The sequence below is a fragment of the Aspergillus karnatakaensis genome, assembly GCF_047715665.1.
Source record: "Aspergillus karnatakaensis strain CBS 102800 unplaced genomic scaffold BJY04scaffold_1, whole genome shotgun sequence".
NCBI classification, from domain to species: Eukaryota; Fungi; Ascomycota; class Eurotiomycetes; order Eurotiales; family Aspergillaceae; genus Aspergillus; species Aspergillus karnatakaensis.
This window is the reverse complement of record NW_027395713.1, coordinates 1,240,802-1,259,023: the sequence shown is the minus strand read 5'-3', so window position 1 is coordinate 1,259,023 and position 18,222 is coordinate 1,240,802. Positions and strand designations below refer to the sequence as shown.

Here is an 18,222-nt window from a genome sequence, read left to right as displayed (position 1 = left end):
GAGGGGAGCGTAGAGGCGCGGAGGGAGCGGAGGGTCGGTGGACGGAGCTCGAGGACGGGTGGTGGGTGCACAAGGGTGATGCGGCGGTGTCGGATGGGGTGATTCAGGTGGGGGTGGTGATTAGTGTGTCAGTACAAGTACAAGGTAGGGCAGAGTAATTGCCAGGACAGAGAGGAGTCTGCGACAGCAACAGTAACAACAGAAACGTGGAGTGATTGGAGATCGTCGAGAGGAGAACGAACGGGGTTGGCGTTGGAGGCTGAGCTCCCGTTCCGCTTTCCGTGGTTTGGCGGCGATGCTCCTGGGCTGACCCAAGCATCCATACGTGCTACTCAGAACATTCAAGATTTCTGACAATGTCATTGATTGTAACGCTCCTAGTGACCAGAAAAACAAAAGTGAGTATTCTATATCCGAAAACACAGCCAACTAAACAAATGACCTGTTCAGGACCACCTCAAACCAAGCAAGAAGAATTGTAAGGGTATGTATATATGCAAGCTATGACAAAAAACCACGACCAATAGGAACCGAATCTCCTAGGTGTCAGTACAGATGTATGTATAATGAGTATTAGGACTAGGCGCTAGGCACTAGTATGCGTTCAGATTAAGCAGACACGGACTGAGTCTCAGGCGCCGCGGTACCGTTCTCGATAGACTTTTCGGAGAGCTTCTGCTCTTCTAGAGAAGTAGTGAGGTCGTCAACAGCGGTCGGCTGCGCTTTATCTTCTAGCTCGGTGGCAGGTTCTGCGAGCTTAGACTTCGGCACTGGGACGCTTGTTGCTCTGCTCTTGCCGCTCTCTTTGCCTATGATCTCGACCTTGTCGCCCTTGAAGAGGACAGGACCCTTGATAAACCCCGGTTTCGTCTGTCCTTCGGCAGGAGCAGTCTCAAGAGTGCCGACAAGCTCACGCGCAGGCTCATCGAGGTACGGCATGTCACCCCATCGCCATTCGAGCTCACCGCCGTACTGTTTAGGGATGCTGGACGGCTCCATGAAGGAGGTAAGAGTGGGGAGGACTTCTGAAGCGCCGAGAATAAAGATCTTGGAGGTAGTACCGGGATCGAACCAACGCTTGATCCAGCCCCAAACGGTTGGAAAGAAAGCAGGTGCGCCAATAATCTAGAGATGTCAGTGCCAAACACACCACACTGCCTTGATGTACTCACGAAAATGCGGTCCAAAGTCTCAGGATAATGAGCAGTCGCAAGCACACTAGCATCCTGCATATGCCCTTTGAGGTTCCAGAACTGTTTCAGACCAACGCCACTAACATCCACAATATTCGTCGAAGCCACGATAGGCGTCTCCGGGTGCGGACGAGGCAATTGCGAGCAAAGGGGCATAACAAAGTTGAGGAGGTTTTCGTAGAGAGCGAACAAACGAAGTAGACGTTGAGGCACCTTTGAGGTCTTGTGAGTCTCAGCCGTGGCTTCGGGGTCGGTCATGGTAGCATTGTAAGTAGCCATATTCTTGCTGTTCAGGTGTTGAATCTCGAAGACATATACCGGGATACCGCGGCGGTCTCGACGGCCGGTCCATTGCGGATACTATATCCATAGATTTAAGGTTAGAGTCAAAACCTAGTATATGGGAAGGTTCGAGGCGACAAGAACAACATACCATCCTTCGAGCCGCGTCGTAAGATTCCACCTCGATATTCTCGTATAACGCCTCGATAGCATTTTCCTTGCGCCAGTCCTCCGTATCCTTGAACTGGCCCCAAGCACCATTTACATCAAATCTGCGCGCGCGAAGAAAACGCCTAAAGATTGCCCCGTTAGCGATTTTCCTCGCCTTTCTTAAAGATGCCACCCAAGCAAGTAGAAGAGGGAAACATACAGCATCGTCGCATCGTCATGACTCGGCTTCTCCCCCTCACCCTCACCTGCAGGCTTATAGTATCCCTCCTTTTCACACAGCTGCTTAAACTCTGTCAACTTGACCTCCTGCTCCTCGGTAAGATGGTTCAGATGCCCCGCAAGCCAGGCATCGCTCGCGGCCTGGGAAGCCGACGCCACGGGATCGTTCTTCGGATCGGCAGTGGCGGCGCTGTTCTGCACCGCGGCGGACTCGCCCTCCGCCTGGCTATGCTGGGATTTAGTCCTCCACAAGGGCATTTTTTAAAAATTCTGGGTGTATTTGCGTAGGGAAAGAGTGGAGATTGGTGGAAAGGACATAAATCAAGGAGACGATTGTTGGGGGCGAGTGCAGATTTGTTTGGCGTCAGCTGGGCTGCGTTTGTGTTCCTGGCGTTCCGGCGTTTCGACGGGCCTCCGTAGGGCTGATGCGGTGGAATTGAGACAACTTTTGGCCGCGCTGCAGGTTTATTTTGAGGTTTCAGTGAGTAATTGGATAAGCAAGGATGCGAAGATAGCCTGGACCCTGAAAAATTATGAGCGAAGGCGAACGAATGGAAGGAGTTCGGCACATCGATCGAGGGACCAGCGGAGGAATGTGCATAAAATTATTTGGAGAAGCATTGGTGAGTCAGCGGACCATAACCACGCAGAAGGTCCGGAATCTGCGGGATTGGGTTTACTATGGCTGAGACCTTCATTCATATGCAAGACTACGAGTATAGCAAGGTAGCAAGATTTAATGCCCCAAAATGACACTTCATTTTCACAACCAATGCAAAGGATATAACACTATCAATATCTGTACAGTCGAAGGCGGAAACGGCATATCCCTAAGCCAAAATTCTCTAATCCTCAGTCAAGTCACCGTATTCCCACATGCCCCTTCGCTCGTGCTTAGCCTCATCCTCCAGGGTTCGGAGAGCAGCTAGTGTATCAGCGGAAGCGCGCTCCCAGCCCTTCAGCTTCTTCGGGACCATAGCAAGACCCTCACGCACGATTTCGGAGTTGATGCTCTGGTCGAGGTTCTTTGACTCCGAGGGGTCAAGCAGGGTAACGTGGAGTGTTCCCTCGGGGGAGACGTAGTCAACATTGGCAACGAGTTCACGGCTGTATGTCTGCTCTTCGAGGAAGGAAACCGCATCCTGGAGGTAATCCGGGGAGACGGGGAACTGGAGGAATGAAAGAACAGCCTCAGAGGCCTGGGCGCGGAGCTTCTGGACGGAGAATTGAGGCTGGCTGAGAGGTCGCAGACGAGACCAAGGGAGAACTTCTGAGTTACCGAAGTCGATGTAGATGACCTCCGCCTGCTGCTTCTCGCGGTCGTTGCGGCGGATCTTGGCGCGGTACCACTCGCCGTCCTCGGTGAATTTGGCGGCGACGAAATCGCCGGCCTTGGGTGGGCCGGGGAGTGGCGTGTCGTTGCTCTTGTTGAGGTGGAATGAGCGGAAAGCGCTCATAAGCTCTGTTAGGGCTGAAGTACCGGTACCAATCTGCTGGATCTTCACGCGGGCTGTGGCGGGGTCAACATAGGTGACCATAACGTCGCGGTAGTCCTTGCGGCGGGGAGCGGCGTCGGTCTCAGCAGCGCTGCTGGAAACGGCCTCCTCTTCTTGCTCCTGAGCCTCCTTGCTGGGGTCCCAGTCGTGCCACAAACCCTTGCGGGCTTCCTTGGCCCGTTGTTCGGCTGCAAAGTACTCCGTCGCGTGGCCGGACTGTTCTGCAGAGTAGGCGTGGACAGTAGCAAAGCCTTCCTCAAGGAGAATCTTCGTGAAGTTCTCCTTGTTCACATACAGGGTACCAATGAACCCGCCGACCTTGTCAATAGTCTCAACGTCGATCTCGACGTCCCGCTGCATGCAACGCCGGTTGGCAAGCTCGTGTGCCTCGTTGCCGAAAGGCTCAGAAGCATCGCCAGGGTTACGCGCAGACCGGGGAGCACGAATTCCAGAAAGAACCAGAGTCAACTTAGCATTCTCACGAGGAACCAGAACAGTGAAGCGAGAAGCAGACTTCACGAAATCGACAACGGCCGGAACGCGCTTCTGTCGCTGGAGAATGGAGACTTCCATCTTGGCCTTCTGCACACTCTCGGAGTAGTCCTGGTACTGCTTAACCTTCGGGGGCTTTGTTGACCACATGCCTTTAGCGTCCTTCTGAGCATCAGCTTCAGCAATAAGCAAGTCATCGTAGTCAGGGGAGCGGTCGTCGTCGTCCTGGCGGTGACGAATAACCGATGCGTATCCAGACTGCACAAGAGCAAGAGCGACGTTAGTGTTTCCGAGGACAACTGTAGCAACTTCGCGCTCTTCGTATCCTTCTGTCGCGGGTTTCTTGCCGTTGATTGTGACCTTGACGTGTTTTCCAATAATCTTCTTGCGCAGGAACTCCTTCGCGTCAACGGCGAAAGGCGCTTGGCTGGGGTCAGATGGCTTAGGCTGGCGAATACTGCTCAGACTAATCTTCTTCTCTTGTCCAGCCTTGTTCCTGATGAAAATGGTGTCTGCGTTAAGCACACGACCAACTATGTAATCCTGCTCAACGGCTCCGCCCGCAGAACCCTTAGCAGCGAGGCCGGCGAAAAGACCCTTGCGGCCATCCTTAGCAATTTTCTCCGCACGACGGAAAGTCGCGATCTCGGGACCCAGAATAGCAGCATGGTGGTCATGGACCCGAGCAAGGCCAGCCTCTAGCAGGAATTTAGCGATGTTTCCATTCGGGTGGAGGACAGTCGCAATCAACTGGCCCTGCGGGGTGACGCCCAAAAGAGCCACCTGGACCTTGCGTTGCAAGACTCTTGATTCGACGAACTGTTGAGCTTCCTCGCCAAACGGCTCGGCAGGCTGCTCCTTGCCATCAGCGGTCACCCGTTTGGTTGCGGGCGCCCTAATGCCGCCAACCGCAACAACCACCTGCAGGTGTTCCTCCGAGTCAATCAGAAGTCTCAAAACGAGACGGTCCCCAGTGAGAACTCTCTCGACAATACCCTCTAGCTCTTTATCCTTCCACTCTTCTACAAGCGACTTGCCATCCGCCAACTCGTAGGTTGTCTCAACCCGGCCATTTTCGCCGGTGGCCCAGACACCCTTTCCTTCGGTTCTGGCGTGGTCTTCCAATGCGCGAAGGCGCTCGAGCATCACAACAGTCTCTTCTGTGTCATCACTGCGTTTACCAGCTTCCTCGCGGACGCGACTCCATCCTTCCTGCACACTGATTTCCGGCAAAGTCACATCAAAGCTCGGGAGCTTGATCTTGCCATATTCGCGCTGAGAGTTCGGGACGGTGTATAGGGTCTGGAACTGAATGACCTTGCCGACGAGCAGCTCACGGAGGAATTCGCGGGACTGGAAAGCAAATGGCTGCGAGGAAGAGGGTGGTCAGAGAGATTTCAATTGAATAAATTTGGTAACCTGAAAAGTAGGGAGAAGACAAAGAAAGATCACAAGGTGAGGTATTTCAACAAGTTCAAAGGCCACATGTTCTCATGTATTAAACAGCGAATATGCAAGCAAACTCACCTCATCGCCTTCTCTTCGCAGCCTCGGCGCAGAGACATATGCAAGACTCAGCACACGCTCTTGTCCGGGGTTTGTGACATGGGACAGAACAACAGTGTCGCCTGACAGGACAGACTTCACCCGAGCTTCCAGAGGCATGCTGGCAGTGGCAACTACGAATCGCGATAGCAATTGACCAAGGTAAAGCTTGCCAGAGAAAGAAAAAAGAAGGTATGGAATGGGAGAGGAAGAGCAAAAGGGGGTAAGAGAGTGTGAGACAAGAGAAAGGGACAATGGTGTGAATTGATGGTGAGGAGAGCACAAGCGGAAACGTGGTTCAAACTGCCGGAGCTGTGGCGGACTCCTGACTTTGTGGGGAGATTCTAGGCATACCCATCTCTTAAGTCCGAGCTCTTCTGCCAGTCACATTTTCTACAATTCTACTCTCATCGTGGTGTTCAAGCAAAATAGAGATATTCATCATGATACTGCCATTCAATTTGAATGTGGCCATTCCACAGCGCCTACATTTTCAACTACCGCGAGGCAATAGCAGACAGTTTTGGACCACCTAAATTGCGTCCTCCACATTGTCAATTGAAAGAATCGTCATATCATCAGATTAAGAGTGCGTTTACGCAGCAATGCCGATGACACCTATTCAACATTAGTTTCTCACATAATGTCCTGTTGTACAAGTACAAAACTCACCGCAAGCGGGACGAGCACCAGCGTTACCGGTCTTCTTGGACTCCTCGGTACCACCACGGCCAAGGTCATCAGTACCAGCGTGAACGACAAGGGTCCGCTATCTCTCGTTAGCATCTGATTCTCCATCACCATCGGAAACGGAAACATACGCCCAGAACGCTCTCGGCACCGATCAGCTTGATGAGCTTGTCCTGCTTGGAGCCGACGGCGTTGCCCTCGGCATCGGTCTTGAAGTTACCAAGGTCACCAACGTGACGGACCTCATCCTCGGGAGCACCGTGGGTCTGGCCGTGAGGGTTGAAGTGAGGGCCAGCAGAGGTGCAGCCGTTGGTGTTGTCACCGAACTGGTGGATGTGGAAGCCACGCTCAGCGTTGGCGTCGTGGCCGGTGATGTTCCATGAGACGGTGGTGGCGGTGTTCTCGTCAGCCTGCTCGAAGGTGACGGTGCCGGTGATCTTGGAGTCACCACGGATGACAGCAACTGCGGAGGACAGAGTCAGCTATTGTTACACATACACCTTCTGAATGGTTGGTGCTGGCTGGGGCGATCGATCGCCACGGATCTGGGGTCGAGATGAGGATCCGACAGCTGTCCCTGAGCTCAGACCCAGCGACCGGGACAGCAGCGCACATGAGCTAGGCGGAGCATTCCATCATCCTTGAGCTTATATCGACGCCTCGCAGGAGAAAACAAGACGGTGATAGGCTGTCGACCCAGGGCAGAGCTCAGAAGGTGCTCAAATTCGCTCACACAAGGTCCTCCGGCCACGGTCGATCGTGGATCCGACCAGCACCAAGGCCAATAACAATGCAAGACGCGAGCAAGAAGTAAATGAATCACTTACCAGCCTTAACCATTTTGACGGATTACAGAAAGTTTTGATATAAAACTTGGCAGGGGAAGAGAAAGTATGGGTATAGATGGAGATAAAGTGAGAGGAGATGTGGGAAGGGAACTGGGGGGAATGAGCAGAAGAAGAGGGACGAGGGACGAGGGGTAAAGCCAGTTGGGACTTGACTGGATAGGCTGAGGATGAGACTCTCTCGGTGGATTATTCGATGGCCTTCGAAGGGACAATTCCTACCAGTCACCTCGCAGCTCTCATCCCCCTCTTCGTGGTTTTCGTGAAGCACCCCACCTCGCGGCCGTGTCGGAATGACGTTTTCGATGCCGCTGAGGGGGAGCTCTAACCACCGATTCCTAAGCAGCTCAATCCAGACTGACTACAGCTCTCTACAGTATCGATCTTCATCTTCAGACAAATAGCAGTTTTTATTGATTGTCCGAAGAATTCAATCTCATCTGATCTCAATTGACCACTATAGAATATATTTGATCAGGCGTCCAGGCTCAGACATCCAGCTTCCGTGGAAGTGTCCGCTACCCCACCATAGTTAGATAGGTATACTCTGTAGAAGTTCTCTCAACCACCTCGGTCTGACAAGCAGTGGTGCCACCCATGGTACAACATCAAAGCTCGTCTCATTCATCAATTGCCATATAAGACCTCTCACGGTACTACACAAAAGAGCCTAGATTCCCAACGCTCTGCTTTCCTACAACTGCAACTGGGTCAGACACCGTTTAACTAGCAGAGCAGACAGCTACCGAGCCCACATCCGCGATCGCACGCAATACCCGGCCTCTATCGCCAAATCGGTCCTGCATTTATACTTCCAACAACTCCACTACTCCCAATTCTACAAATGAAGCCGAAAAAAAATGAACTTATAAAAGACGTTGTATTCCGTAATTCATATCTTCTAAGCAAATTTTTGCAAATCGCCAATTTTTACAACAAACGAAATGGGGTTTCTCGTTATCAGATCAGGCAGCCGGTGCCGTTACTGTGGTATTATAATCAATCTAAGCCTGCACTTTCTGCTTGAGGATGTCCTTCAGGGTCACGGCGTCAGCCGCGAACTTGGAGATACCCTCACGGAGCTTCTCGACGGCCATGGCCTCCTCGTTGAAGTCAAAGCGGAAGAGAGCCTCGTCGTTGAGGTAGCTGCGCTTCTCGATGTCGAGGCTGGAGGCGGAAGAGGCATCAAGCTTCTTGGGGACATCGTCCTTGGAGTTGTAGAGGTCCTCGAGGAGACCGGGCTATTTCACATTAGTACTGAGCGCACAAGATGGATTGGTTTGTCACATACGGAGATGGTCAGGTAGTCGCAACCGGCGAGCTCAGTGATCTCACCGACGTTACGGAAAGAGGCACCCATGACGATGGTCTTGTAGCCGTACTTCTTGTAGTAGTTGAAGATGGCCTGGACGGACTTGACACCGGGGTCCTCTTCCTTGGAGTAGTCGCGCTTGTGCGCAGCCTTGTACCAGTCAAGGATACGGCCAACGAAGGGAGAGATGAGGAAGGCACCAGCCTCAGCGGCAGCAATGGCCTGGACGAGGGAGAACATGAGAGTCAGGTTGGTGTTGATGCCGTGCTGAGACTGCAGGATGTGAGCGGCCTGGATACCCTCCCAGGTGGAAGCGATCTTGATGAGGATACGGTCCTTGGAGATACCGGCCTCTTCGTAGAGCTGTTAGATGTTAGAATTAATTTCAAGAAGAGGCGCTTTTCCTAGTTTATTCTTCTTGCGCATACCTTGATGATGTGCAGAGCCTTGTCAACGGAGGCCTTGGTGTCGAAGGAGAAACGAGCATCGACCTCGGTAGAGACCTTGCCGGGAATGATTTCGAGGATCTTCTTGCCGAACTCGACGAGGAGGAAGTCGAGGGTGGCGTCGACCTGGGCGTCAACGGAGCCGCCCTGCTTCTTACCCTTCTCAACGGCAGCGTCGATCAAGCTGGCGTACTCGGCCTTCTTGGAGGCAGCGAGAATGAGAGAGGGGTTGGTGGTAGCATCTTGAGGCTTGTACTTGTCAATGGTGGCAAAGTCACCGGAGTCGCAAACGACAACCTGACAATTGGGACGAAGTGGTTAGCAATGGCGCGTTTTCAAGAAAAGGAGGGGTGAAAGAGGGGTAGCTTACGGTGCCAGTGGCCTTGAGCTGTTCGAGAGAGGAAGACATTGTGATGTGTGATGGAGAGGTTGATGATAAAAACAAATTGTTCAATGGAGAGGGAGAAGGAATAACAGTAGAAAAAGGAGGAGGGACGAAGATCTTAAATGAACCTAAATTATTACAGAGACGTGGCGATGGCAAGGCCGGCGTTGAGGTTGGTCAGGTTGTTTTCGTGGTTCACGTTGAGGTCACCCAGTGCCCACTGGAGCAGAGAGGTGGGGTATGACGCTATGGGACACCGGCGGAGGGGTAGGGAAATGACTAAGAATTTGATATCCATGACTGAAATAAACAGCTGGATGCATCCATCCTCTATAATCCAGCCTCCTCTTTCTAAGGTCTATCTGTCATCAATTCCATCTTCTTTTCTCTTCCCGCAGTCCGCCGGACCGTTACTCTATGGTACACCAAAAACCAGCCCCTCTATAGTCTATACCCATCTCCCCGGGGCTCTCGCGAGATCTTACTCGGCCCAGTGTGCTCCGACTACGCATGGCCGATCCACACTCCACCTGTCGCCGTCTACGGTCTTCCAGACATGCAGCGATCCAGGGCCATTTCCCTTCACCGGAACAAGGTGTCCGTGGCGGCTGCTCGTCTCGTGATTAGCCTCATCTCCGCATGTAATGCATACGGAGTACACCCCCCGGTCTTGCCTATCAAGGGCCAAGGCTGAGGACCCCGGAGGGACACGGAATACTTTGGCAGGAGTGTTGTGCTCCGCGTACTTCCAGATCCTGAAGGACCATAGTAATTTTTTGAATTCTTCCCGTTCGAGGATGAATAGCCGCCGACATCTGTCCAGCAACGACCGGAATTGCTCATCCAACAACAAAAGCAATAAACCATAGGTTCCAGACAAACATGCTATGGTAAGCACAAATGCTCCGCGGATAAATTTAGCTCTATCAAAAAGCATGCCTTCTAGTAATGCGCCACCCTCAAGTCACCAGCAACCATCACGGAGCCCACCTTGTCATCGACGTTGGACACAGCTCCATTCATACTAGAAGATGTCAGTTGCGCTGGTCAAGGACGACGACTTATGATCGCGACTTACCACTCTTCCCAATTCGTCTCCTGTATATACCACGTGTGGAAGCGCCAGGATACAAGTAATCCCCGTGGAAATGTTCGCCCCGTTATCTCGATTATTATCAATGTGATGAAGCTGTCGAATGAGTTCCAGCTCAAAGCGGCCGTTGCGGATGATTCTACTCCAAACCTGTGGCACGTCAGGATGGGGCTTGATAGGACATTTGTTCGGCATGACTTACGTTGACGACCCCCCTTCGGTGACCAGTGAAGACAAGCTCTCGTTCTTGCCATTCATCGCTTACACCTTCATAGAAGACACAAGATAATACTCTGTCCTCTGGTGAGTCGCAGACCACCTGCTCAAGCAGCAGGGCACCGTTCAAGGTGTATAGGCTGAGGCGATTTCCTCGGCAAACCGCAATCTCCCCAGTCACATCATTGATCCGAGCACACTAGGTTCCATTAGTTGTTGTTTAACGAGGACAGAGATCAAAAGAACTTACATCGACAGGTCCCTTGACGGGGAGTTCCCGAACAAAACATTGACGGTTCAGGTCCCAAACCATTAGCTGTCCATCAACTGAAGCAGACAGTAGAGTGCTGAATGATCGTGATACGCTGAGCATAGTGACTGGCGTACGGTGTCCGAACAAAGATCCAGCAGGCTGGAGGTCCACAGATCTGGAGGTTGCCGTGAACGTCCATATCGAAATGGTACAGTCGGTACCTGCAGTTACCAATGTACGGGAGTCTGCAAAGGCTGCACATGACAGCTGGCCGACATGAAGGTGCTCGTAGTGACCAATTAACTATTCAAAGTCAGCTTCAGGTCTTCGTGGTATTTTATGTGGCGGAATCATCACCTTTCGATGGTCTGCGGAATAAAACCTGACACTGCCATCAAAGAAACCCCATTCCAAGTACTTGTCGTAGGTTGGAGGAATGTTCAGTCTTAACGCAGCGGTACACAACAACCGATCGTTCCTCATGCACAGGGAAGACACTCGCTCTCCAGTTTCTATACGCAATTTAGCAAATGAAGACTCACGAGTAGCATATAGAGAACAGAGTCGCAACAGGTATACTTACCCAGAAGTGCAAGGGGTAGCTGAGTGAGTGACTCGGCAAGAGAATCCAGTCGCGGGACCTTGTGTTTGTGTGCCTCGCTTTGAAAATGAGGCCGATTGAAGATTTGATGTGGCGTCTGTCCGAAGTTGTGTATGATCCCTATCGTAGCCAACCGCTCTACAGGGTCATCAATGGCGTCGACATCTTTGGCACCATGATACGACAGATGGTGAAAGACATTGACTGCCTCAACAGCTGCCTCTCCCTTTTGCTTGCATCCGAAAACCAAGTCAATCCAATGATGTAGGTTGCGTGTTACATATGGGCTCTCCAATGCTTCTCGGTTCTTTGCGATGAAGATTTTTGGATCGCCCTTGGCCCATGGTGGCAGCTCTACGGAGTCAATTGCTGTCGCCATGTTTTGAAGGACTCCAAAGTCGTACTTGTTGGAATTGACAAGGAATTCTGGGAGAAAGAAGAACTCAGGAATCAACTCCCTCACATCCGACATGTTTCCTCGAGAAGCAGACTCCCAAGCTTTACCGACAGAATAGAATAGACGGTCAGCATGGTCGAAGGTGCCTCCTTGTAGCAGGAGATACGATTTCACAAAGGGTTGCAGGCGGATCAGATAGGAGCTGACGATCATGGCTGAGGAATAATGAGTACCGAAGTGGAATGGCGGAGAATCACCATCACCCATCTCGGCAAAAGCTTGATACCGTTCTCTAAACTCGGCTTCTCGCTCTGGCGTTTGACAGCCCATTGGCTTAGACAGGTCGCGGAAACTCTTTGGGTTAGTCAGGTCTAGCTCCTGGCTGGTGTAGTCGGCAATGACCCAAGGGAAGACTGGATACTGCGTCAGGTCATTGAATGTTCTCCCGGCAAGGGTATTGATCAACATCAGGTAGTGGAAATTGGAGATCTCTCCCTTGACCCATTTCCGAGTAGCTGGGTAAACCGGTGAATGACCAAATACGCTGGCAAACTTAGATCCGAGAGACTGTGGTGCGTCTTCGGAGCTTCGAAGGGTCTCGAATCGCCAGACATCTTCCGGTCGGGAGTGCCCAACGCTCCCCGTTACTTGCGGGGCCTTGTTAGCAAGTTGATTGCACAAGTGATCTCGGACTTTAGAAGAAATAAGGGTCAAAAGGTAGCTGCTTCCGTCGGTAAAGAATATCTCGAGAGCAACATCGCGGAACAGAAATCGTCTCTTGGAGACACTAACGAGATCAGTCCACTTCCAATTTCTCGTTTCATGCTCCTGGGGTTTCCGTTCACTCGCTTCTCTGCCCGCAATCATTCGGACATACGGGTCGCGTTCATCACTAGGTGCTTGCGAGACATTGACGATTTCTCCGTCGCACCTTTGAAAGAAGTTGTCGAGGATGTAAATATGATCTTTGCCTTGGATCAATAGCCCTTCAAAGGCTTCCAACCCCACGATTCGTGACACATTGCACAGGTTTTCGACTTGATCACCACGGTGCAAGCTTCTCATGACTTTTCTATTCTTGTCCTCGTAGTCGTCAAGATCTGCTTTTGGATCATCAATCATTTCAAAGCTCTCCTCCATGGCGCTGCCGTTATCTGGATTAAGGCCGCGAGAATCGTCGTCCGATCGCTCGTCATCCAGGGATGCAGGAGCCAGGGCAACAGAATGTGGCTTAGAGGAAGCGTCCGGTGCATCAATCTTGACAGCAGGGGGTTCAGAAGCTTTACGTTTTGGCTGATAGTCCTGCCTCTCTCCGGAATCGTCAGGAACTATACGAAGCCGCATACGGCTTCGTCCTTCAGTCTGATCAAGTCGCCACTTCCTCTCCTTCTCTTCGGCTAGGACACCACCGAACCGCCGTAGGTCAAGAGTCAATCGCGAGTATGCATTCCACATAAAAGTGTGACTGTCTTGCTGGTCTTGTAGAGATCTCTGATATCTCAAGAGCTCGGAAGCGGTTATGTTCGAGATCCAGTGCGGAAAAGTGGCGTCGTGTCTACGAGTCACCTCCTCACTGATCTTCTCCTGCTCGCTCAAATGCTTGAGCTTTTCTTGGCGTTTCGACATTCGTAAGCGGGCGGATGCATCAACGCTTGTATTTTGCTCTTGAATGAACTCAACCCATTGTCTTGATAGGGTTCCGAAGAATAGGACATTCAGATCGTCCGCCTGTTGGTCTATCCATTGCAAGAAGGCGGCATCATCCATACCTCCGAGGGCTTCAAAGCCACCAGATAGCCGTTCTTGTAGCGGACCTGCCGCGTGGCTCAACAATACAAACAACTCGGATGGCTTTTGAACAATTATGACCCTGAAGAGTCCAGCAGCGGCCAGTCGTAGCTCCTCACTTTTATCCACCAACTTCGTGTAAAGCAAGTAGCAAAGTAATTGTAGATGATCCGCCTGTGACTGTCCTGCCTGCAGGAGTACCACTTGCCAGTACGACAGACGCTTAAATAGCGCTAACGCATCCGAACCTTGAGCTTCAGAAAGTTCCACCAGAACCACGCGAAATACGTTCGCTCGAATGGTAGAGATCACTTGGCTGCACAGCCTAATAGTCTTCAGGTTTGAGATATCAGGCCGCTGGAGGTATTCCAGTATCGCCCCCGCAAACTCAAGAGTTGCGGTCGCACCGTCCACAAACCATCCTTCGAGTGTCGCTTCGACCAAATGTGTTGTGAACCGGCCCAAGTTAGTGAGCACCCGTGTCTCTGCCAGCAGTTCGGATTTCGAAAATAGAACGTCTTTCAAAGTGGAGAGAAGTTTTCTCAGGACCCAAGAGTCAAAGAATGCTTGATGTTCCAGAAAAGCTGGTGGTGTCTTCGAGAAAAGGCCTAGCCCAGAAAAGTCCTTCCGCTCGAGAAGCTGCTCTGAAAATAGCGAGTGAACCAGGCATAAGATTCGGGATACAAATGGGTGTTCCGTGGTCCCGTCAATGTCGACCTTTTCGGGTGCGAATGCATGGTGTATGCGTAAGGGGGAACGTGAGCTTTTCCTTCGGTCTGATGACACAAGAATAAAAGAGGATGTACGCCCCAGGGTTCCGCTGGCTTCATCACGAGATCCGGAATTCTCGACCCGGGTCGTCTGCAGTTCACTGGTAGCGCTTGATTGTGGATGGCTACTGGGGTTTCGGTCGTCAAGACCAAGTCCACTGACTCGATGGGTTAGTTCGATGTCGGCGCTCACCGAGTCCGAACCAACCACAACCGGGAAAAGGACGGAAAGCAGGTTCTGAGTGTAATCGGATTGCATAGTGAATTCACGAAAGCCGGCAGAGTTCATGTGTAAAGTGGCGAGAAATCCGATGATTGTTGCTAGTAAGGATACTTCTTGGTTGCTTGTACCAACCGGTACGGGTTGGGCCATGGGGGGTTTAGCAGTGTCGTCCAGCTCAATGCTTTGTGAGTCTGTATCAACCATCACGCATTTTTTCATAGCGCTCCGCATCATTTCTGCTAACACGGGAAACATTTCGGGAAAGCAGACTTCAATGGCACCGCTTTTAAACATGTCGGAAAGTGATTCAGCATCCAAGGGCTTATCGATCATCAATGTACCAATGTCGTGACCAAAGAGCACCGAAAAGCAAATAGGCCAAACGGCAGGGATACTCCACCATCGCCTCATGCAGTTTCGCATGATGATGTATCCACCGCTTTTCTCGTTGAACCTTTTGTTGTAAATACTGCCGCTGACCACAAGAACTCGAGCCAGTATGCGACTTGCCATAACGACGATTTCTGGCTCGTCCTCACACATGAGATACAGAAGCCACTGTGGAGTGTCAGAAAACTCCAAATGAACCGTGAAATTTACATACCTTGTTGGTGACGGTTTTGGAGAACTTTTTGATCGGTGCGAGATCATGAGTGTCGCAAAGCAGGGAACAGAACATACGAAGCATTTCGATCGCTACTGTAATAGCCGACATGCCGGTCCCTTTGTCAGCTACGACCTGAGAGTGGCTTGAGTTTGCCCTCAACCGGATACTCTTCTTCTTCTGCAGTCCGCTTTGGGCTTTGGGCTTGTGTAGAGAGTATGTGATGAAAAGGGCCAGCGAGCGAAGCAGGTCAGCCGACAAACAACTCTCCATCAGTGAGCCGAATGCAGAAGTGAAATGCTGTAGAATTTCTGGCGTAAAGCTTCCCCCTTTAAGAGCCTCGAGTAGTTTTTTGTTGACGCCTAGGCTTCGTTAGCAGGAGCCTCGAGATTTGAAGAGACAGAAACTTACGCATGCGGGCAAGACGTTTAGAATTGAATCGGCGAAACTGACTCTCACTTGCGAACACGCGAAACTGTGAGTAGTATAGTTCCACGAGGGCAAGTTCGCCGTGTCTCCAAACTTCGAGATCCACAAGCAGCACCCTATACGCCAGCGGATTCGTTATTATAGAGCGATTCGGTTGCTCAAAGTCGTACCCAACAAAGCTCAAGGTTAAGCGTAAAAGCTGTAGGGAAAGAGCGGATCGTTGCTCATTGTTGGAGCAAACACTTGGTATCTTAGGTGAGGCAGACGCGCTCCAACCAAGCTTCTCTCGGAGCAATGTCGCCAATATGCTGTAACTATTCTCTTTCTCCATCGCCTCACTGTTCCGCCAACTATCCTGAACTGCTTCGTAAAATGCCTCCACCGCAAGCAGAGTAGTTTCGGCAGATGAGGCGGCATGTATCAGGCTTAGATGCACCGCCGCGCAGCCCCCGATCCGCCAGCTCATATCATCAAGGGAGTGCGGCGAGGTGACTACTGGGTCACCTGTTAGGATACCGACACCGTGAGCTTGCGTGAGGGCGTCATTGATCGCTGGGCTTGCACCGTTGATGGCCACCGCATTCCCTCCGGTTTTGATCAGTTGCTTCAAATGTTTCCCGGCCGGTTTTGAAAGTGATTTTATGAGCTGAGTTTCGTCCGTGGCGTTGTTGTCATCGTCGTCAAGAATACACCATGGTGAAACATTGATCAGAATAGCGCCTTCGCGAACTAACGTGCTTGCTTTTCGCCGAATTGCAGTGACAATATCCGACTGCTCTTCTTTGCCGGGGTGCAAATGTTCATTACGGAGGTTCAAGGTTGCTGATGCTCTGTAGGTCTGAAAAGACCCGAGGCAATCCTGAAAGTTGCCATAGTATCGAGGTCCGAGGTTGTAGAAGACCGCAATCATATCATCGCTGTATGCTTCTCCTAAAAGGTTTGCATTCGCCAAAGACCACCGAGAATTCGATACACCCCTGCCTATTTTCATCGCCAGGTCTTGGGGAGTGCCGAGGAAAGCCTGAACACGCGGCGAGCGATTTGGAGCACTCGCTAACGGCACACTTGGGTACTCAATCCTCAATTGCTCGATAAATTCTCCATCTATAAAGAGAGACGCTCGTGAATAGGATGTAGGTGGCTTAGGCTTCTTGTGTACCACGCAAATGTGGTACCACCTACCGGACTCGAACGACGCCGATTTGAACCGCACGCTTGGACGTGAACCTTTAATAGATGTTTGTAAAATAAAGTTGCGAGTATCCTTCTCCAAGTAGGCTAGGACAAAGCACGTCTGACTTGAGTCAAAAGCACCGAATATAGTCGTATGCGTACTTGTATCAAACAGATCGAATCGAGCCCAGACTGCAAGGGTGTATCCAGAGGATGTAGTTGGGGGAAACGAACGGCCTAATGTTGAGAATTCTAGAGAGCAGTATCCATGTAACGATAGGTCAAACTGGATGAGCGGAGGCTCCTTCGAACATTTGAGCACATTGACAAGAAGCTGAAGAGCCTTGGGGCACTTGTGAGCCTTCTTATAGAGATAGACCGCATCGTCCACATTTCTCGTCCCTTTAGTGCATAGCACTTGCGCAAGTTCCTGGTAAAGAAGGTTTTCCGCTTCCAGGAGGTCTTCGCTGAACAGAAGTGGGAGAGTCAGGCTCAGAGCCCCTGTGTCATGCAATGTCATGAGGTTCCGTTGAGATAGAGATGCGAGCTGTAAGAGGCATGCTGGTATAGCCAACTTCTCAATGGTTTGCTCCGCCTTGAATAAAAAGGAATGTTTCAACCATACGCGCAGGAACGGGCCTAGAAGCTCTGATGCTTCGATAGTCTCAGATGCACCTATGTAGCGCACAATCTCTTTCTTGACAGCATCAGGAGATATCTCCGATGTGTCAATGGTCTGGAACTTTGCCGCGAGTGCCGTAAAGATATCTACGATGGTTTCTTGGCACAAAGCTGCTGCAAGAACACTGCCAGAGAAGTAACCGACATCTGCTTGACTATCGTCTAGCTTCAGAATCAAAGTAGTAAAGGCCTCTTCAAGGGTAGCTTGGCCCCCACCAGGGATTCGACTCGCGAAATGTCTTTTATTACCCAGATGTTCTCGCAGGCACTCAGCGAGAACTGTTAAGCCATCCTTGTAGACCGTCAACACAGTTCTTCGCTCTTCTTTCGTCTGTACACCGGGTGTATATATCTCGGAGAGTTTGGTAAGAAGGTTCAAGAGCGCTTGGAAACCATTTAGTTGCCGGAATGACTCCTTTGCATCTCGAGGGCGAGTGTTGTCTATCAGACTGTGCCGCAGTCGGAGTAGACAATCGGTGGCCGCAACTGCAAGATTGGAGTCCACAGCATAGCCGGTGTTGATAGCGTTCAATTCATCGATGACCGGTGCTAGCTCGGCAGATGAGCGCTGGGTAGTCGAGGAAGATTGCGGCGAGAGGTGGGAAACGGCCCGGTTCATTGCGCCACTAAATCTTCCCAACTACCTACCTGATAGCCGGCGACCATCAGACATGAACCTATATTCGAGTTTGGTGTACGATCAGTCCTCATTGGCAGACGTAAGAGCTTTCGGGGAAATGACTCGGAGTCGTCAGCGGCGGAGGGAAGGGCGGGTGAGAAGACCTGTTGTGGGGTCGTATTAGCAATTGCACAACACGGGTACGCCAGGAAAGAGCTGCATGTTAGAATTATCTGTCACGTACTCCAGATCTTCTATATAGATCAGGCCGCGAAAATACTCAGGAGCCGACAAAACAA

General features: G+C 51.3%; 6 protein-coding genes across 6 annotated transcripts; all 6 read right to left on the bottom strand.

Moving 5' to 3' along the window:
* Nucleotides 1-7: 7 nt before the first annotated feature.
* On the bottom strand, nt 8-484 carry BJY04DRAFT_176468 (uncharacterized protein). The gene is made up of 2 exons (XM_073709486.1): nt 451-484; nt 8-398 (listed from the first exon to the last, which is right to left on the bottom strand). Exon 2 carries the CDS (start codon nt 361-363, stop codon nt 121-123), a length of 243 nt encoding a protein of 80 aa, XP_073577526.1. The 5' UTR covers nt 364-398; nt 451-484; the 3' UTR covers nt 8-120.
* On the bottom strand, nt 348-2,489 carry BJY04DRAFT_176467 (SEC14 family lipid-binding protein). The gene is made up of 4 exons (XM_073709485.1): nt 1,846-2,489; nt 1,627-1,768; nt 1,173-1,553; nt 348-1,125 (listed from the first exon to the last, which is right to left on the bottom strand). The coding sequence occupies exons 1-4, from the start codon at nt 2,121-2,123 to the stop codon at nt 610-612; spliced, it is 1,317 nt and encodes a 438-aa protein (XP_073577525.1). The 5' UTR covers nt 2,124-2,489; the 3' UTR covers nt 348-609.
* A 111-nt stretch (nt 2,490-2,600) lies between these two features.
* On the bottom strand, nt 2,601-5,648 carry BJY04DRAFT_176466 (putative transcription factor (Snd1/p100)). The gene is made up of 2 exons (XM_073709484.1): nt 5,381-5,648; nt 2,601-5,221 (listed from the first exon to the last, which is right to left on the bottom strand). Exons 1-2 carry the CDS (start codon nt 5,516-5,518, stop codon nt 2,711-2,713), a joined length of 2,649 nt encoding a protein of 882 aa, XP_073577524.1. The 5' UTR covers nt 5,519-5,648; the 3' UTR covers nt 2,601-2,710.
* A 29-nt stretch (nt 5,649-5,677) lies between these two features.
* Nucleotides 5,678-7,277, bottom strand: sod1 (superoxide dismutase SOD1). The gene is made up of 4 exons (XM_073709483.1): nt 6,916-7,277; nt 6,220-6,551; nt 6,071-6,167; nt 5,678-6,016 (listed from the first exon to the last, which is right to left on the bottom strand). Exons 1-4 carry the CDS (start codon nt 6,926-6,928, stop codon nt 5,994-5,996), a joined length of 465 nt encoding a protein of 154 aa, XP_073577523.1. The 5' UTR covers nt 6,929-7,277; the 3' UTR covers nt 5,678-5,993.
* A 336-nt stretch (nt 7,278-7,613) lies between these two features.
* Nucleotides 7,614-9,370, bottom strand: BJY04DRAFT_176459 (sedoheptulose-7-phosphate:D-glyceraldehyde-3-phosphate transaldolase TAL1). Its single transcript, XM_073709482.1, has 4 exons — nt 9,062-9,370; nt 8,674-8,988; nt 8,225-8,608; nt 7,614-8,174 (listed from the first exon to the last, which is right to left on the bottom strand). The coding sequence occupies exons 1-4, from the start codon at nt 9,098-9,100 to the stop codon at nt 7,938-7,940; spliced, it is 975 nt and encodes a 324-aa protein (XP_073577522.1). The 5' UTR covers nt 9,101-9,370; the 3' UTR covers nt 7,614-7,937.
* A 322-nt stretch (nt 9,371-9,692) lies between these two features.
* Nucleotides 9,693-18,157, bottom strand: BJY04DRAFT_225582 (Beige/BEACH domain protein). Its single transcript, XM_073718237.1, has 9 exons — nt 17,249-18,157; nt 15,433-17,218; nt 15,022-15,383; nt 11,222-14,975; nt 10,996-11,150; nt 10,636-10,941; nt 10,372-10,584; nt 10,155-10,319; nt 9,693-10,100 (listed from the first exon to the last, which is right to left on the bottom strand). The coding sequence occupies exons 1-9, from the start codon at nt 17,921-17,923 to the stop codon at nt 10,071-10,073; spliced, it is 7,446 nt and encodes a 2,481-aa protein (XP_073577521.1). The 5' UTR covers nt 17,924-18,157; the 3' UTR covers nt 9,693-10,070.
* Nucleotides 18,158-18,222: the final 65 nt, after the last annotated feature.

What these genes read in the sequence shown, in the direction of transcription:
- BJY04DRAFT_176468 (XM_073709486.1), bottom strand. Translation starts at nt 363, where the DNA reads ATGACATTGTCAGAAATCTTGAATGTTCTGAGTAGCACGTATGGATGC.
- BJY04DRAFT_176467 (XM_073709485.1), bottom strand. Translation starts at nt 2,123, where the DNA reads ATGCCCTTGTGGAGGACTAAATCCCAGCATAGCCAGGCGGAGGGCGAG. An exon ending in ACGACGCGGCTCGAAGGATG is followed by an intron (nt 1,554 to 1,626) that starts GTATGTTGTTCT and finishes CTATGGATATAG; the next exon opens with TATCCGCAATGGACCGGCCG. An exon ending in AGACTTTGGACCGCATTTTC is followed by an intron (nt 1,126 to 1,172) that starts GTGAGTACATCA and finishes TGACATCTCTAG; the next exon opens with ATTATTGGCGCACCTGCTTT.
- BJY04DRAFT_176466 (XM_073709484.1), bottom strand. Translation starts at nt 5,518, where the DNA reads ATGCCTCTGGAAGCTCGGGTGAAGTCTGTCCTGTCAGGCGACACTGTT. An exon ending in TGCGAAGAGAAGGCGATGAG is followed by an intron (nt 5,222 to 5,380) that starts GTGAGTTTGCTT and finishes TCTTCCTCGCAG; the next exon opens with CCATTTGCTTTCCAGTCCCG.
- sod1 (XM_073709483.1), bottom strand. An exon ending in GTGCCGAGAGCGTTCTGGGC is followed by an intron (nt 6,168 to 6,219) that starts GTATGTTTCCGT and finishes AACGAGAGATAG; the next exon opens with CGGACCCTTGTCGTTCACGC. An exon ending in TGGTGCTCGTCCCGCTTGCG is followed by an intron (nt 6,017 to 6,070) that starts GTGAGTTTTGTA and finishes AATGTTGAATAG; the next exon opens with GTGTCATCGGCATTGCTGCG.
- BJY04DRAFT_176459 (XM_073709482.1), bottom strand. Translation starts at nt 9,100, where the DNA reads ATGTCTTCCTCTCTCGAACAGCTCAAGGCCACTGGCACC. An exon ending in AGCTCAAGGCCACTGGCACC is followed by an intron (nt 8,989 to 9,061) that starts GTAAGCTACCCC and finishes CCCAATTGTCAG; the next exon opens with GTTGTCGTTTGCGACTCCGG. An exon ending in GCGACTACCTGACCATCTCC is followed by an intron (nt 8,175 to 8,224) that starts GTATGTGACAAA and finishes AATGTGAAATAG; the next exon opens with CCCGGTCTCCTCGAGGACCT.
- BJY04DRAFT_225582 (XM_073718237.1), bottom strand. Translation starts at nt 17,923, where the DNA reads ATGAACCGGGCCGTTTCCCACCTCTCGCCGCAATCTTCCTCGACTACC. An exon ending in TTCTAGGCCCGTTCCTGCGC is followed by an intron (nt 17,219 to 17,248) that starts GTATGGTTGAAA and finishes TTTTTATTCAAG; the next exon opens with GCGGAGCAAACCATTGAGAA. An exon ending in TAAACGTCTTGCCCGCATGC is followed by an intron (nt 15,384 to 15,432) that starts GTAAGTTTCTGT and finishes AACGAAGCCTAG; the next exon opens with GCGTCAACAAAAAACTACTC.